General features: G+C 40.8%; 1 protein-coding gene across 3 annotated transcripts in view; it reads left to right on the forward strand.

Annotated features, from left to right (window-relative positions):
• The window catches only part of C1QTNF3 (C1q and TNF related 3), a 29,291-nt gene extending 11,955 nt beyond the window's left edge, over positions 1–17,336 (forward strand). For all 3 annotated transcript variants that reach the window (XM_043887327.1, XM_043887326.1, XM_043887328.1), the window contains exons 4-6: positions 5,703–5,832; positions 13,434–13,533; positions 15,190–17,336. In XM_043887327.1, the coding sequence (XP_043743262.1) occupies positions 5,703–5,832; positions 13,434–13,533; positions 15,190–15,349 (390 nt within the window). In that variant the 3' untranslated portion in view covers positions 15,350–17,336. The remainder of the gene's footprint in view (positions 1–5,702; positions 5,833–13,433; positions 13,534–15,189) is intronic.
• The last annotated feature ends 2,171 nt before the right edge of the window (positions 17,337–19,507 follow it).

The raw sequence follows: 19,507 nt of genomic DNA on the forward strand, positions 1-19,507 counted from the left end.
ATACGGGAAGAAGCAACAAGGAGGAACCATTTCCTGGACTATTACAGACTAGTAAGGCAGGTGGTCCAGAGGCTATTGGCTACTGTTAAGTGGGCCTCGTCCAGTAACAGTACCTGGAGTGTCTTATCAAGGAAATCTTGGCTTGGCCTTGGAATGAGCATCCCTAGGGCAATGGGAGAGTTGGTCACAAAATGCCTCCCAAACCTTGGTTGAAATTAAGGGCAAAAGGGAAACGATTATAAAATAAAGAGTGCTGCCCACCAGCCAGTTCTATAAGAACCAAATTGTTAGCGACTGCAGTCGTTGACCTACAATATACCCTGAAAGGAATTCAAGGTGACTGCTGGGGTCCAGCCCCAGCAGGATCCAGGGGAACCCTCAGGATGAACGGCGTCAGCGAGAGAGACACGTAGGACCGGCCTTGATGGGGCCAAGTCTGCGAGGGAGAGAGAGAGAGAGAGAGAGAGAGAGAGAGAGAGAGAGACCAGACCAGGATATGCAGCAGAGTCTGGCAGTTGCTTTATTTTTCACCGTAGCCTTTATACCCTAAGTTGGTACATTTCTAAGGGGCAGATAAGCATACAGACTTAGTTTAACATTACATCAGCTTGTCCTTCACGAAACCAGGTGTGCTCTGTATATTTTTTGTTTATGAGAGTCTTTTCCATAGATTTTTTGTACATTATCTTCTGGCCTTGAGCTTAGCAGAAAACAGAAAATTGGCAGTCTCATGGTACAGCAAGTTGCAACATAATAGAAATACAATCCTGTTAACATAAAAGTCAGTCTTTTTGCAGAAGTTCTCAGCTAAATTTATCTAAAAAGTTTAACACACAAAGACTCTGTGGCTCTGGAGAGGCAGCCCCTGTTTAGCACTCTTGGTTAAAATTAACAATTATCTTATTGTTTTTACACTAGGGCTGAACTCTTATTTTACTAGATCTCCAACTATATTAACAATAGTTTCCACTGCACAACCTAAGTACATCAACATCAATCAAACGTTGATCTAATAACCACTTTTAAAACAATATTTTTTGTATTCTCTAATAGGGCGTCCTCACCCCCGCAAAGGGCTCTGTGCCTATTAGGGCCCGTTTTATGGTTAATCTCTATGTATAATATCTTTTGGCTTTCAGGCCTGTTGACAATTTATGGCTTGCACCTGGTGCAACTTTAAGCAACTTCAGGAGCCAACCCTGTCTTTTTTGTGGTTAATCTATTTTCTTTCTATTAGGTGTCATCTCCAAGGGAACTAGATAGGATTACATTTTTTACAGAACAGAAAATGCAAAGGATTGCAAAAACAGCAGATATGGCACAAAATAGGCTCTTAGTCCAAAAGTTAATTACCTGCAAGAAGTCACCAGCTAATCTCTATCTGAACTATTTTTTATTAGGCACATTTGTGGCTATAATATTTGTGGAGCTTTTCTCACCCCGCAGAGGGACCTATGCTTAATAGTTTCTTTTGTTAGTGTACTGTGCTTAGGATGTTTAGAACAATCATGAGCATTTTTTGCAATGGGAGCACACATTTATCAAACAAGCCAGAATGCCAGCAAAAGGGTTTGAATTGAAGCATTTCCTTCATCTCTGGCCCCTTCATAGGGTACCAGCGTCCAGGAGATTTATTAATTAGGGTTTTAAGTTGGTCCTCATTCAGTGAAAGAGGAGCAAGAGAGCTCTTGGCAGGCAACACAAGAATCTGCAACAGGGCAAACAAGACCAACAACAGAAAAGGGGGGAGGATATAGGGTGGGGTAGAGGCTGAGGCCAACCTGGAGGGTCCCTTATCCTAGACGGCCTTGCCTGTCAGGTTTTTTCCTCATGACCTCGTCACGGGCGGGACCTCCCATTATGGCTCCCGGCAGGTGACAATCAGGATTAAGTACTTTGTGCTCTGGGAAAACTGGCAGAATTGGCCCTCAGACAGGTAAACCTTTTCAGGAGAGAATCTTATGGACCCAGTTTCCTGCATCTTCCCACACTTAGAAAAGCCCTGAAACCAGTGACTAAGACGTCTGATCCTCGAGAATAGCAGTCACATTCTGCTGAGATGTGTGCTTGATGGCACGTACCCCTTCACTGAAACCACATACACACTGGTTTCTCCCCCAACCCCGTTACCTCTTTACAACAGTCCTCAGGATTTTCTGAAAGACTGTCTCCTGGGTTAGAATCCTCAGGTTGGCTCTAATAAAACTTTCCAGTTTCTTTCATAGATTATTAATGTTTTCATGAACAATACTATAACATGAGAAACTTTTAAAGAACTAGAAATTACAGTAACTCTATCTGAAAGATCAATGGGGGGAAAACTGCCCTTTATTTGAGCACATGTGGTAGTTGCTTGCCCTTGGATAAATTCCATCATTTTTCTGGGTCTCATGTTTTTTTAAAGGGTAAACTAAGAGGTCCTGTGTGTTATTCAACCAGTGTTTGTGTTTTTGTAACTTTTTAATGAATGCTGTTTAATAATTTTAATAACCTGGGGTCTGTGTGCAGGTATAAATTTAAAAAGAAAAGGAGACAGATACAGCTGCCCAGGTTATTGTTGTTGCTAGTCATTTGCTCAGCTGTATCTGACTCTTTGTGACCCCATGGACTGCTGCACACCAGGCTTCCCTGTCTAGGTTATAGGTACCTAATAAGATGGATGATAAACATTCTCAAGGTTAGAAATTAACCCAAACCTGTGAATGGTTATATTCTAGTTAAGGGGCCCTGTAGTAGCCAGTTTAAGGGAGAACACCTTGGCAGCTGTTACCTTTGCTCTGTCAGCTTCTTAACCCTAAAACCATAATATGATCACTTGGGAGAACTACATTCACACATTTTGAAGGAATCCTTAAAGAGGATAGAAGATTGGTCTTAGGCAGATTGTAAAGGAGGGTGACTTCTGGCCCTTGATCCCCATTCCTAAATTTTTTGTCTGATGTCACCCCTTCTTCATCCTTCTGCATCCAGTGCCCTCATGTGGTCCTTCTGACTGCCCAAATCCTTTATGTGTTGATTCTCCCAGGCCTGCCTTCCCAGTCTACCCAAAGTCTTCCAGAACTTCACGTTATTTGCTCTTTCTTCTCTCATTCTTCTCTTTTAAAACTTCCATTCATTCAAGAAGATAATCCCCCCAAATTAAAGAACTTACTGATCTAGGGGTTTCTCTGGTGGCTCAGTGATAAAGAATCTGCCTCCCAGTGCAGGAGACCAAGGTTCGATCCCTGGCCTGGGAAGATCCTACATGTGATGGAGTAACTAAGCCTGTGTTCCACAACTACTGAGCCAGCACTGTAGAGCCCACGCTGCAACTCCAAGCCCCCTTTTGCAACTACTGAAGCCTGTGCACCCAAGAGTCCATGTTCTGCAACAAGAGAAGACATTGCGATGTGAAGCTCATGCACCACACTAGAGAGTATACCCCAATCCTTGGAACTAGAGAAAAGAACATGCAGCAATGAAGAACCAGCACAGCCAAGAAATAATTTTTTTTTTTTAAAGAAGTTATTGATTTAATTCACACTCAGTTTCAATGTCTCCTTTGGACAGGGAATTGGTTTTGACTTTCAAATGTGACTCTCCAGTAGTGTTACAATATCCATGTGTGGGTTATTCCCATATCACCGAGCAATTCTCTGATACCACCTAGATGTCCTATGTGTGTGTGTGTGTGCTAAGTCACTCAGTCATGTCTGACTCTTTGTGACCCCATGGACTGTAGCCTGCCAGACTCCTCTGTCCATGGGATTCTCCAGGCAAGAATACTGGAGTGGCTTGCCATTTCCTTCTGCAGGGGATCTTCCCAACTCAGGGAATGAACCCACGTCTCCTGCACTGGCAGGTGGATGCTTCACCACTAGCACACCACCGGGGAAGCCGATGTCTTACAGTTCAGCTCAATTCTGACCCTTAAGAGCTCAGCCCTTTGAGACTGCTCCACACTTCCCCTACTTTAGGCACCAATCCAAGATAAGGTTGTCACCTGTGCTTCTGTCTGGCTATAGATCAAAGGTTCCAAATGACCCCCTCATTGGATTTGATTAATGTACTAAAGAGGCTCACAGAAGAACTCAGAGAAACATTTTACTTACTTTCTCACCAATTTATTATAAAAGGATATAACTGAAGAGCAGCCAGATGGAAGAGATGCATAAGGCAAGGTATGGAGAAAGGGGGCTGAGAGGCACTCTCCCCAAATGTCCATGTGTTCACCAACCTGGAAACTCTCCAAAACTTGTCTTTTGGGTTTTTATGAAAGCTTCATTATTCAGGCATATTCAATCACTAGCTACTGGATTCTCTGTCCAGGCCCTGTCTTCTCCGCAGAGATCTGTGGGGAAGGGTTGGGAGGGGGGAGGTACGGGGGATGGGAGGCATAGCTCAGTTCAGTTCAGTTCAGTCGCTCAGTCGTGTCCGACTCTGTGACCCCAAGGACTGCAGCACTCCAGGCTTCCCTGTCCATCACCAACTCGCAGAGCTTACTCAAACTCATGTCCATTGAGGTGGTGATACCATCCAACCATCTTATACTCTGTCATCCCCTTCTCCTTCTGCCCCTAATCCCTCCCGGCATTAGGGTCTTTTCCAATGAGTCAGCTCTTCTCATGAGGTGGCCAAAGTATTGGAGTTTCAGCTTCAGCATCTGTCCTTCCAATGAACACCCAGGACTGATCTCCTTTAGGATGGACTGGTTGGATCTCCTTGCAGTTCAAGGGACTCTCAAGAGTCTTCTCCAGCACCACAGTTCAAAAGCAATTCTTCGGCTCTCAGCTTTCTTTATAGTCCAACTCTCACATCCATACATGACCACTGGAAAAACCATAGCTTTGACTAGGCGGACAAAATAATCTCTGCTTTTTAATATGCTGTCTAGGTTTGTCGTAACTTTTCTTCCAAGGAGCAAGTGTCTTTTAATTTCTTGGCTGCAGTCACCATCTGCAGTGATTTTGGAACCCAAGAAAATCAAGTCTCTCACTGTTTCCACTGTTTCCCCATCTATTTGCCATGAAGTGATGGGACCAGATGCTCTGATCTTAGTTTTCTGAATGTTGAGTTTTAAGACAACTTTTTCACTCTCCTCTTTCACTTTCATCAAGAGGCACTGAGAGTTCAAAACTTTCAGTTGGCTCTACAGGCAACCAGACCCTCCTGAGGGGCTTTCCCACAGTTACTTCATTAACATAAAAAGATACACTTTGATTGTCCTTAACACTTAGGAAATTCTGAGGATTTTAGGAGGTCTCTCAAAACTGAGGGACAAATATTAGATATCTACTTATCATAAATCATAATGTCATAGGTGTCTTTTATGGAAAAAACACAGGATAAACAAAATTAAAAAGTTGTTTGGCTGAAGGGCTTTTCAGATTCTTTAGTATATGCCAATGGGCATTTAATAACTGTACATAGAAGATTTTGTCAAAATTTTCCAGTATTATTTGCTAATAGAATTTTAATATCTCAAAAAGCCTTTCTAATGTTCACTGAAACCCATGCTCACAACTATTGATATATACTGTCATTCCAGTGGCTGCATAGCATTAAAATGTTAAAAATCACCATGATTCAATTTTTCTCCATAGATTAATGTTCATATTATTTCTACTCTTGCTGTTACAAATATTGTTGAAATAATACTTGTCCTGAAACCTTGTTTCTCTAAGATAAATTGCCTTTTAATTAACCTCTAATTCTTTCCTTAGATTGCATTCATGGCTTCCCTGGCAACTCACTTCACCAATCAGAACAGTGGGATCATTTTCAGCAGTGTTGAAACCAACATCGGAAACTTCTTTGATGTCATGACTGGGAGATTTGGGGCCCCAGTATCAGGTGAGAGGCAAAAATAAATGAATGGATTAATCAATCTAGCAACCAAGAAGGGGAAGGAAGGAAGGAAGGAAGAGAGGGAGGAGGGGAAGGAAGGGAGAGGGAACAAAGAAAGACATGAAGGGAGTTGAGTTCTCTGTGATTCTGGTTAAAACATACATATATATATAACATACACACACACACACAGGTGTATACACATACATACACACACACACATAAATATACACATATATACACATACATGGGGCTTAGACAATAAAGAATCTGCCTGCTATGCAGGAGACTCAGGTTTGATCCCTAGGTCAGGAAGATCCTCTGGAGAATGAAATGTCAACCTGTTACCGAAAGGGTGGGGGTGGGGGGTGGAGGAGTCTGGCTGCTTGCCGCCAATAAACAGGCCAGGGGTGGAAAGGAAAGTTAGCTTTATTTCAGATGCCAGCAACTGCCCATCCCCACCCATCCCCCCCCCAGGCAACCAGTGGGGCAAGAACTTTTATATACAGAAGGAGGAGGTTACCTGCAGAAACAGCACAGTCAGCTCTGACAGTCATCTTTAGTCATCTGACCAACATCATCTTGATTGTTGTAGGTACAGTTAATCTTCAGTTCCTGGTTTCCCAGGTGGCGCTAATGGTAAAGAACCTGCCTGCCAATGCAGGAGACACAGGAGATGTGGGTTTGATCCCTGGGTCAGGAAGATCCCCTGGAGGAGGGCATGGCAACTCACTCTAGTATTCTTGTCTGGTGAACTGCATGGATAGAGTAGCCTGACAGGCTATAGTTCATGGGGTCGCAAACAGTTGGACATTACTAAGAAACTAACACTTTCACTTTCATACATACACATATGTATATGTGTGTGTAAATACATATACATATATGTGTATATATGCTATATATATATATATATATATAATGATAATTTTTTCCTTGTTGGATTTCAAAATAAATAAATTAGAATCTGAAAAGACAAAAACATTTTAAAAAAATGATGACCATGTTTACTTACATTCTTAACTCTCATTTGAACTGAGAGTTCCAATGAGAGGGCACAGTTATCTCTGACTTGAAAAACCCTTTAGATTATATTCTCACAATTTAAATGTGTCATAACTGAGCTCATTGCAATTTAAACATGTCATAACTGTGTTCATCCCTTCGCCTTGACCCCCAAGGAAGGTCACATCATTGTTTAAAAACATTAAAAAATTTTTTTTGAGTACTTCTGTACTCAATTCCGATTGCTGCTGTAACAAATCACCACAATCTATGTTTAAAACAACACAAAATTATTCTCTTACAGTTCTGGAGATTGGTAGTTCAGAAACGGTTCAGCTGGGCTGAAGTCAAGGTGTAGACAGTGCGGGCCCCTCTGGAGGCTCTAGCGCCTTGCCTCTTCCAGCTTCCAGAGGCTGACGCCAGCCCCTGTGTGTCGGCCACAACATCTCAGGCTCTGCTTCCCTTGTCATGTCACTTTGTCTTCTCAGATTCTGACCTCCTTGGCTCTTTCATAGAGATGGTGTGATTACCTTGGGCCTACCTGGACAATCCAGGATGATCTCCCCATCATAAAACCTTAAATTTAATTACACCCGCAAAATCTCTTTTGCCATATAAGGCAACAGTCACAGATTCTGGGGATTTTAGGACGTGAGTATGGATGCGTGCATGCTAAGTCACTTCAGTTGTTCCAACTCTTTGCAACCCCATGAACCATAGGCCGCCAAACTCCTCTGTCCATGGGATTTCCCAGTCAAGAATACAGGAGTAGGTTGCCATGCCCTCCTCCAGCAGATCTTCCTGACCCAGGGATCAAACCCAGGTCTCGTATATCTACCTTCTGCATGGGCAGGCAGATTCTTTATCTCTCGTGCCACCTGGGAAGCCCAGACACGAGCATACATGGAAGCTGTTATTCAGTCCCCCACAAATTCTTACTTCTTGTGCCATAAGTTTCTTCAAGCTCATATTCCATTTTCTTCTGTCCCAGCTCTGGAAATACTCATTTTTCCAAGGAGCCCTGGTTCCTTTTATTGGGGAGTAGTATTTAGAACAACCCACTCCAGTGTTCTTGCCTGGAGAATCCCAGGGACAGCGGAGCCTGGTGGGCTGCCGTCTATGGGATCGCACAGAGTCGGACACGACTGAAGTGACTTGGCAGCAGCAGCAGCAGCAGCAGAAGCAGTATTTAGAAACAAAGACCCATGCTAAACATACTCATTGCTCTGGAGATGTCACCACTTCTGGGTCCTATCCATGGGCAGGGCTAGGAAATGTACATATATACTAATCATGAGTGCATGCATAACTATATTTATTTTTCTATCTACCTATCTTGTGTGTTAAAAAACAAAAAGAAACATGAGTTAATTCTGATACCTCTGACTCAAATCCAGCACCCCTGGATTCATCCTAGCATCCTCTTTGTTTCTTTGTAACTTTTTCTTTGACAAGGAGAATCCTAACTCTCTTAATCTGTAACATATTTACTTATTTGTTGAACCTTAGTATACAAATAAAGTAGTTAAACAATTGCACACCCATGTCCCGTGAAAAACAAATTTACCAACTAAGGTGTAATGTTTGTGCACATTTTTTTTTCTTTTTATGCTATCTAGTCAAAATGCCGTCTTTAAAACCCTTGCTCTTGTTGTTTAGTGACTAAGTTGTCTCCCCAACTCTTTTGCAACCCCATGGACTGTAGCCTACCAGGCTCCTCTGTCCATGGGATTTCCCAGGCAAGAATACTGGAACGGGTTGCAATTTCCTTCTCTAGGGGAGCTTCTTGACTTAGGGATGAAACCCACATCTCCTGCACTGGCAGGCAGAGCTGAGCCACCTGGAAAGCCCTTAAAACCGATCATCTTTTTGCCTCATGCTCTTTAGTTCTGTTACTTCATTGATTTTATAATACAGTTAGATTCACTTGTCATAATCTTATCTTGAGATTCTCTGATATTCTACTTGAGCTTTTAAAATTCTGTATGCAGCAAAATGTATTCTTTGTGATGTACAGTTCTACGGGTTTTGACGCGTGCATAGAGGTATGTCTCCATCACTATAGTTTCAAACAGAACAAGCTTTCATCTCCCAGATTCCTGGTGCTATCTCTTTGTAGTCAACTCCTGTGAACTACAACCCCTGAAAATGACTGATTGATTTTCCATCCCTAGAGCTCTAAAATATCATATAAATGGAATTGTCATACAGTCTTTTGGTATTAAATAGTAGAATATAAGTTACTTAGCAAAATTAATTTAATATTTATCCATATCTATGTATGAATCGGCAGTGTGTTCCTTTTTCTTGTTATGTATTTCACTGAGTGGCAATATTAGTTTGTTTATCCATTCATGAGTTAAAAAACAATTTAGATTATTGGTGAATTGACCCTTTATCATCATATAATGTTTCTATTTGTCCTTAATAATATTTCTAAAGTCTACTTTGTTTGTTCCCTGGTGGCTCAGCTTTAAAGAATCCACCTGCCAATGCCTACCAAGCAGGAGACATAGGTTAAATCCCTGGGTCAGGGAGATTCCTTGGAGAAGGGAATAGCTACCCAGTATTCTTGCCTGGGAAATCCCATAGACAGAAGAGCCTGGCAGGCTACAGTCCATGAAGTCTCAAAAGAGTTGGACATGACTTTGTGACTAAAAAACCAAAAACTACTTTGCTTAATACATTACAGCTTCTTCAGTTTTCTTTTGGATAGCATTATGTATATATATATATATATAATATGTAATATTATTTATATTATTATAAATAAGCCAGTCAATGAACTTATTTTATCTTTCTCACTTTCTTAATTTTTAACTTTTGCTAGTTGAATCATTTGTACATTGTCAAGGTATAAAATAATTGCATTTTAGTTTATCCTCTTCTTATCCTCTTATTATCTTCTTATCCTCTTATTATCCTCTTCTATAATTGGAACTTATCCTGTGGTTATGTATATTCACTGTTCACCATTTGTCATTTTGCCAAAGTTTCCCAAACATCTCTTTATTAGCTAAACTTTGTCCTTTAATTAGAGATTCCCTAATAGCTCAGTTGGTAAAGAATCTGCCTGTAGTGCAGGAGACCCTGGTTTGATTCCTGAGTTGGGACGACACCAGGTCTAGAAAAACATGAGATCAGCCTTGCACTTGCCAGTTCCTTTGCCTCTTATTTGCTGGCAGATTCCAGGATCCACCACTGCAGAAGGACTTTTCACACTTTCTGTACTTTATCTAGCAAACTTCCTCCCAAACATAACTTTTGCTTTATCTCAGCTCTGCTTGAGGGAGCTCCTTTTCAGCATCAGTACTTCAGAGTGACACTTCTGTGTTGGGGGTGGGGGAGGGCACTTTTCTGGGAATTGTTTGAGATCTGCTGCCACTTGGCCTCCTCAAAATTCCCTGCCCACCTCCCTGTTGCCTCCACGTGACTCTGCCTGCTATCGCTGACATATGACAGCACTTAACTGATGCTTTAAGTTGATTGATTTTCTTTCCAGTCTCCTAGTTTTGCAGAGAATGGATATTTTTGGTGCTTGTTTTCAACTTTCTTTGTCTTTGTCTATGGCATTGAGAAGGAAAAGAAGAAAATTCTGATGGAGGCAGTGGCCATGTTAGATTTGTCACAAATACTTTTAATGTGTGCCTTGATTTATTTTTCTACCCAGCTGAAATCAGAAATGAACTGACATATGAAGTGAGAAGCAATCTTTTATCACCCTTCAGTCAGCTTTAAACTGTCTTATGTGATTTTCTGTTCTGAAAATTTATGTTAAATTTTCCTATAACTGTTCTGTTAAACACTCCTAGATATGCCCAATGAGTGGTTCCATTGCTTTCAATGATTTTATAATTGAAGCTCAAGGATTTAGTTGGTTTTTAGAATTTTCTTGGGCTGGACATAACTGTTTAAACTTCAAGTTGATTATAAAATGACCATCTGAGAGTTATGGGACAGAGAAAGTTGAATTTCACATGAAGATGTGAAAACCAGAGTGAAAATATATTGTCTCTTGCAGAGAAAAGCCATGTGTGGATGTAATATAGATGCACTTTTATATTTCCAATTCTAATCATTTCATTTATTCACCATCTGGTTTCTTAGTGTTTCTAAAATACCTCTACATCTATTTTTTTAATAGTAGTCATCATTTTTCTTTTTTCAGGAAAAGTAATATTTTTTTCTGTCATCTTGATTTCCACTTTATCTTCTTGAGGCATTGAAAATTGTGTGTGTAAGTAATAAGAAGTTTTGTAAAATGCAAAAAACTGCACACATAGAAATTACTTTATTTGAGTCTCTGATTTCTATCTGCCTTTATGTTTCATCTGTAGATCCATCTTTAGGCATATGAATGGGCATGGCTTATTTTTGTACTGTATCCTTTATTCTCAGCACATTGAAAATGCAAGCTTGGCTCTAAATTAAGCAAAATCATACATCTCAATGGACATGAGTTTGGATAAACTCTGGAAGTTGGTGATGGACAGGGAGGCCTGGTGTGCTGCAGTCCATGGGATCACAAAGAGTCAGACATGACTGAGCGACTGAACTGAACTGAACTGACACCTCTGTATGTGGTTCAACTTGACTCAGAGGCAGAGGGATCAACATGGTAGCCTTATAGCTTCTCTTTTACTTGATTGCACCTTTGGAAAACAGCATAGAACTGTGTGGTGCTTTTTTTTTTTTTTTTCCTTCTAGATGTTTCTGGGTTTTTCTTTCACAAAGTATACTATGGTTTGACTGTGTTCCCCCAAAACTCACACACAATGAAAACCTGATGCCCAAGGTGATTGTATTAGGTATCACAATGAACTCTTATAAATCGAATTAGTGCCCCCAGAGAAGGGACCCCACGGAGGTCCCTAACCCATTCTGCTATGAGAGGACACAGTTAGAACTCAGTGACCTATAAGAGGGCCCTCACCTGCCTTGGGATTCCAGCCTCCAGAGCTGTGAGGAATAAATTTGTTGCTATTTCTAAGCTACTCAGTCTGTTTGGGGCTTCCCAAGTGGCGCAGTGGCAGAATCTGCCTGCCAATGCAGGAGATGCAAGAGACCTGGTTTCAATCCTTGGGTTGGGAAGACCCTTTGGAGGAGGAAATGGCAACGCACTCCAATATTCTTGCCTGGGAAATCCCATGGACAGAGGACCCTGGCCGGCTACAGTCCATGGGGTCGCAGAGAGTCAGACAAGTCTGAGCAGCTGAGCATGAGCAGTCTGTTGTGTTTTGTTATAGCAGCTCAAATGCATTAAGGCAAGGCCATTAGTTTAAACGTGTAACTCGGAAATCAATAAGAATGTGATGCTTTATGTTCTTTCATCTTTCTAAAATGCACTCTCAAAACCAAGATCATTTGAAGTTGGGAAGATTTTCCTTTTCATTCTTCTCTCTACTATTGGATTCCTCTTAATCTTTCAGTAAAAGTATTTTCTAAACTGGTATTTAAAGTGAATCAGGTATACTAAGTTGCTTTCAATTAGTAACCCTAGGCCCTTACAGGAAAACTAACATATTTTAAAGTGTGTTGGTGTTTTTTAAATGAAGAGGGTTCTTATTTTTCGTAGCAAGGTCATGCTGCTCAGTCAAAGTTCAATCTATTTATTGTACATAATTTCACCTACTTACAGTGAATAACATGAGAAATTGCTGCAGCCATTAGCAGTGATGAACATTTCTCTGTGCTATATGACTTCCTTATCTTTGGTTAATGGCAGTGTTGTTCTTGGGTCATTTTGTCAGGCCACAGAAGGCCACGGGTGCCTCCATGCTGGGCTTTCTACTGCATCTATATATGTTCTGAGGAAGGTACTGCTGATGGTTACTCTAAACCTAGGGGACAGGCTTTTATACTTTATTCTATGCACTGAGAAAGCCTCATAAAAATTTAAAGCAGTTTGAAGGTGTAAGCAGATAAATGGATTCTCATAGGAATAAAGGCCAAGAAGAACCTACATATCAGGAATTCCCCAGTGCTCCAGTGGCTGAGACTCTGTGCTCCCAGTTCAGGGACCCGGGATCCAATCCCTGGTCAGGGAACCAGATCCCACATGGCAGAACTAAGAGTTCTCATGCTGAAACTAAAGATCTCACATGCCGCAATGAAGATTGAAGATCCTGAGTGCTGTAACTAAGACCAAGGACGGCCCCACCCCCGCACAAAACACACACACACACACACACACACACACACACACACACACACACACACACACACACACACACACACACACACACACGGGCTTCCCTGATGGCTCAGATGGTAAAGAATCTGCTTTCAATACAAGAGACCCAGTTTCAATTGCTGGGAAGGGAAGATTCCCTGGAGAAGGGAATGGCCTGGAGAATTCCATTGATAGAGGAGCCTGGTGAGCTACAGTCCATGTGGTTGCAAAGAGTCGGACAGGACTGAGCGAGTAACATTTACACTTTCAACAAAACAAACAAACAAACAAACAATCAAAAAAGAACCTACATACCACTTAGAATAGCAACAAATGAGATGTGAAGTCCTGTGATATATCTCCTTGCTATCTCCCAGTCCTCAGTGTTCAATAGTTAACATAAATGTGGATTCATATCTACCTCTTTCAGGTGTGTACTTCTTTACCTTCAGCATGATGAAGCATGAGGATGTTGAGGAAGTGTATGTATACCTCATGCACAATGGCAACACAGTCTTCAGCATGTACAGGTAAGTGGTCTTTCCTGCTGTAGGTATCCATGCTGCCATTGTTTGCTTAAAGGATGGCAATGGACGTGAATAGGATTCAACAGAGACCGGCACAGACTTTGCTGTCATCCAGAGCTCCCATATACCAGTATATGATCAGATTCTTGTAATTCTTTGTGGGGCAGTGAATCTGATAAACTTGAGCATACGCAGGTTGATAAGAGGTCTTGCGCTAATTACTAGCAATGCTCATCATAACTAATTATTTGCCTTCTTTTCTTAGCTCTTTCTTTCTTTCCTTCTCTCTCAGGCTTTCCTTCTCCTTTCCTACTCTCTGCTCCCTTTTCCTAGAGTTAGCTCTCTTGATGGCCTTCTCTATCATCCCTGGAGCTGGCAGATTAAGAGTTAGGAACCAGTCTCCCTCTTTAGGCTATGCTGCAACTCTGATGGTTATCTGAGCAACCTGGCCCTAAGGTTCCTCGGGAAAAGTCCATATAAAAAAGAAAAAATGCAGTTTGCTCTGATGTAAGCTTAAGATGTAGAGAAGAGGCAGAGAGCCAACACCTTTCCCATAATTAAATAAATGGGTGTTGAGAAACTGTGAAAAACTTTGTGTTTGCTATCTTTTTTAAAAATTTTTTGATGATTTGTGGGGATTGCCATCTTTTTTTTCTTCTTTTTTTTCTTTTGGAGCCTGGCCTCTAGTAAGATGGTGTATTTGAAAAGCCAAAAGAGAAAATATGAGTTAGATAGGTGAAACTGCTACAACAAAGAGATCTAGAAGATTGTGGCTTGAACATATTAGAATTCTATTTTTCTTGGCTGGTTCCAGGTTGGGGAAGGATGGGGTAGAAAGAGTGGAGGGGAATGTGTGGAAGTTGGATGGAGGATTGCTCCAACAGGTTTCTAAGGGATGTGGGCTGATAAAAGCTTTTCTGCCATCTATAAAACTGACTCCCAAATTTTCACTGGTCATTATCTTTGCCACAGTCAGAAGGTGGAAAGAACAACAAGCTTATAGTACATTTTTATGCATCAGACATTCTATTCCAAGTTACCACATTTTCCCAAATGGTTTTCTCTAACATGACAGGGATCTCCAGCTTTGAAGCCCACAATATCTATTTCCTCATTGTTCCATCCCTGACCATGAGCTGATACATGTTTTAATTTGGGTTAGGGCAGCACCCTTCTTTAGATACAAATTCTAAAGTTAGTTAAGGTGGATTGAACTGCTCTAACATTGACCCAAGGGCTTGAACATGATAGAAATTTCTTTTCATGCCACAATCTTTAAGCACTCAGGCTTCAAAAGGTTTCCAAATTCATTCTGGTCATTGTTATTAGCATTCCACACAGTTGTAATAAGGAAAGATCAAGGGGGATTGTTTGTGGGAGTTTTACTGGCCAGTTCTATAAGTTGCACATATAATTTCTGCTCATGTGTCATTTAGAGAATTTAATCCAGTTTATACCGAGAATCCCAGGGACGGGGGAGCCTGGTGGGCTGCCGTCTATGGGATCACACAGAGTCGGACACGACTGAAGTGACTTAGCAGCAGCAGCAACATACCTAAATGTATGGGACTCTGGGAGAGAAGGGGGATAGATTTTGGTTAAGAGCTGACTATTCTCTTCAAAGACTAAGTAGTTGGTGCTTTTTCTTTTTCCTTCTAGCTATGAAACAAAGGGGAAATCAGATACATCCAGCAACCATGCAGTGCTGAAGCTGGCCAAAGGGGATGAGGTGTGGCTGAGAATGGGCAATGGTGCTCTTCATGGGGACCACCAGCGCTTCTCTACCTTTGCAGGCTTTCTGCTCTTCGAAACTAAGTAAAACTATGAATAGACCAGCTCCACTTTGGGGAAGACTTATAACTGAGATGGTATTGTCATGATCCAAGGGATTTTGGAGTTGATGGCTCTACATGTTGTATTTAAAAACATTTTTATTGGTTACATTGCTAATCACAGTACAGGTACATCAATAATGTGGGATGACTCAGGGGCTCAGAAGAATAAACCACAAAACAGTCTTCCCAAGAGACCTTGACTAATATACTCAGCAACCTTTATTGCTCTTTTCTAGGCACCTAAAAGAGAATTACCCTCTTCATACAGGTTAGAAATGATTGTTCCCATCAGAAAAGTCATTTGCAAAGAGTTTTGGCTGCTCTAATAACAGCTTTCAGGAACCCTTAAGGTTTGGGGTTCCTCATTCTTTGGAACATTTCAGAGAATAGGGTGCAGTGATTATGATGGGAACAAGAAAAGAATAGGGGGCACTTGCCTGGATCAAGGTACCAGAAATATTTGTAAAGTCTAAACTGGGGAGTAACACTTTGATCCAGTGGGTCAATATTCATGAGTAAAGTAAATATTTTTTAGTAATTCCAGACAGCTTTTAGGTAGCAGAAGTATTCACAGTGTTCACAAGTATTCACAAATAATTGACTCCTTTTTAATAAGGATACTGCTATAAGTAAATCTTGACTTCTAATGGCTTTTATTGTTGAAAATAGAATTTTCCTATGATCCGAAATTGGGCTTATCAGGTCTAGATTATCAGATGGACTCTTTTTTCCATTGCATTTCTTACATTACGACAGAGCTCTGTTGACTCTGGCCTACAGTGAGTGTAGGTTCATATTGTGCAAATGTAATCACCTACTTTTCTGTCAGCTTAGAAATTAGCCTAATATTCTTTACACACACTGGCATGGAGTATTTAAGGAATTGTAAACGCAGTCATATGCAGTCAAACTGATGTGTACAAAATATAAGGGCATTTCACTTAGCAGACATATAATAAAATTGCTTAAGCTTTTTTAAAAATAGAAAATTATATGGGAATTCCCTGGTGGTCCAGTGGTTAAGACTCAGTGCTTTCATTGCCTGGCCTGGGTTCAATCCCTGGTCAGGGAACTAAGATCCCACAAGCTGCATAGTGGGGCCAAAAATTTTTTAAAATCTGTGTATTTTAAAAAGTTATATGACTTCTTTGATTACCATATTTAATCAATTTTCACAGAGCAGCCGTGCAGCTAGACTTTTGCCTATTCTGCCCCCAAAAACAATTCTCAAAGGATTAAATTTGCCATGAAAACTATACTCATGAAAATGTGCCATAAGTTCTGATGATAGAACCCCAAATGAGTTAACTTTAAGCAAAGAATTATTGGAATATGCATTTACCTTAATGTTGAATCATATTTAAAATGTACTACAGAGATGTCTATCTAACAAATATTACATAATGAATTCCCTTAGAAGTAACAAGCCCTTAAATTTATTTTCTGTTACAATTTGAATTTTCACAAAGGCTTTTTAACTGTAAGTTTACTTGTATTTGATTACCCCCTATAGCTAGAAGTGGAAATAAAGAATGAGAGCTACCCTGTTAGCTAATTTAATGTGTTCCACATTCCTGTCAGTCTTTGACTCTTTCCTTTTGCTCTTCAAATATTTTGAAATTCTTCCTGAATCCATATGCAATGCTATTTTAAAGTGAAATGGATATTAGCTCTAAGGTGCTTGACTGTAATGTCTTTGTGATTTTGTGTATATTTTCCCTCTCCCACCCCACCCTGGTATGGGGTCATGGGGTTGAAGTTTATTTTTACCAAATTTCAAAACTTTCCTTGAAGTGCATTGCCAATAGATAACTGAATGTTGCTTGTTTCTCATAAGGACTATATATCTAAAGAGCACACATTACTAATAAAGTGATTTAGAGTAAGATATTGACCTGGCTTTAAATAAAACTGAGGCGAGAAAAATGTAACAAGCATTACATGGAAATAAACCCACTTTTGTTAAATGTACTATTTTAGAATGTCTTTAATTAAGTTGAATAATCATGTAATTATAAGTCACTCTGGTTTTATCGGGGGAGTGTGTTATTTCTCAGTTCTGTCTCACTGCAATGGCAGACCAGTGTTATGGCTTAATTGCAGCTCAGTTTTATTTGGCAAGCAAAGGAAAATACATCCATGAGGCCTGAGGGCAGGCCAACCCAAAAGAAGAGAAGTGCTCAATTTTGGTTCCTCTTTTTATGTTTTTTTCGCCTCCCCCTGAGCCTGCCCTATGTAAATTAGGCTAGCCAGGAGGGCTGTTTGTTTCACCTGAAGTTCTCACTCAGGTCCTCAGATGTCAAGAAGCATTTAACAGTAAGATTCTGTGTGCTGTTTCCTATGTCTCTTTTTTCTTTTTTCATTTATTTTTATTAGTTGGAGGCTAATTACTTTACAATATTGTAGTGGTTTTTGTCATACATTGACATGAATCAGCCATGGATTTACATGTGTTCCCCATCCCGTTCCCCCCTCCCACCTCCCTCTCCACCTGATCCCTCTGGGTCTTCCCAGTGCACCAGGCCCGAGCACTTGTCTCATGCATCCAACCTGGGCTGGTGATCTGTTTCACCCTACATAATATACATGTTTTGATGCTGTTCTCTCAAAACATCCCACCCTCGCCTTCTCCCACAGAGTCCAAAAGTCTGTTCTGTACATCTGTGTCTCTTTTTCTGTTTTGCATATAGGGTTATCATTACCATCTTTCTAAATTCCATATATATGTGTTAGTATACTTGTGAGGCTGTGCCATGACAGGCAGCCTAGATTAGGAGTAGGCCTGGTTTTCTGGGGTAACATGATTATCAGGCCACCTGGAGCCAGCCAATCAACATGCGCCTAGCAAACAAAAGGGAACCTATCAGGGGAAAGCTGAAAAAGCCCGCGAATGCCCAAGTTTGAAAAAAGCCCGCGAAGGTTTGGGCCAATAAGATTACGTTGCAAACAGGTAACCAATCCACTTAAGCCAGCCACCAACTGCTTATGCACACCCTATAAATTTGGGTAACAGTCTGAGCCCAGGGCTCTCTTACCCTGCACCACTGCGTTGGTTGCGGCAGGAGCCCTGGCTCGAGTCAGTAATAAACTTCCCTTTTTTTGCGAGTTGCATTGTCTTGGAAGCCTTCTCTCTTCCCGCTCGGGGATTCAGACATCGGGCATAACATACTGTATTGGTCTTTATCTTTCTGGCTTACTTCACTCTGTATAATGGGCTCCAGTTTCATCCATCTCATTAGAACTGATTCAAATGTATTCTTTTTAATGGCTGAGTAATATTCCATGGTGTATATGTACCACAGCTTCCTTATCCATTCATCTGCTGATGGGCATCTAGATTGCTTCCATGTCCTGGCTATTATAAACAGTGCTGTGATGAACATTGGGGTGCACGTGTCTCTTTCAGATATGGTTTCCTCAGTGTGTATGCCCAACAGTGGGATTGCTGGGTCATATGGCAGTTCTATTTCCAGTTTTTTAAGGAATCTCCACACTGTTCTCCATAGTGGCTGTATTAGTTTGCATTCCCACCAACTGTGTAAGAGGGTTCCCTTTTCTCCACACCCTCTCCAGCATTTATTGCTTGTAGACTTTTGGATAGCAGCCATCCTGACTGGCGTGTAGTGGTACCTCATTGAGGTTTTGATTTGCATTTCTCTGATAATGAGTGATGCTGAGCATCTTTTCATGTGTTTGTTAGCCATCTGTATGTCTTCTTTGGAGAAATGTCTGTTTAGTTCTTTGGCCCACTTTTTGATTGGGTCATTTATTTTTCTGGAATGGAGCTGCAGGAGTTGCTTGTATATTTTTGAGATTAATCCTTTGTCTGTTTCTTCATTTGCTATTATCTTCTCCCATTCTGAAGGCTGTCTTTTCACCTTGCTTATAGTTTCCTTTGTTGTGCAAAAGCTTTTAAGTTTCATTAGGTCCCATTTGTTTATTTTTGCTTTTATTTCCAATATTCTGGGAGGTGGGTCATAGAGGATCTTGTTGTGATTTATGTCGGAGAGTGTTTTGCCTATGTTCTCCTCTAGAAGTTTTATAGTTTCTGGTCTTATATTTAGATCTTTAATCCATTTTGAGTTTATTTTTGTGTACAAAAATATCGCCAGTTTGTTTTCTCATGCTGCTTAAGAGAGAGA

This window comes from Cervus elaphus, chromosome 25 (genome assembly GCF_910594005.1).
Source record: "Cervus elaphus chromosome 25, mCerEla1.1, whole genome shotgun sequence".
Classification (NCBI taxonomy): domain Eukaryota; kingdom Metazoa; phylum Chordata; class Mammalia; order Artiodactyla; family Cervidae; genus Cervus; species Cervus elaphus.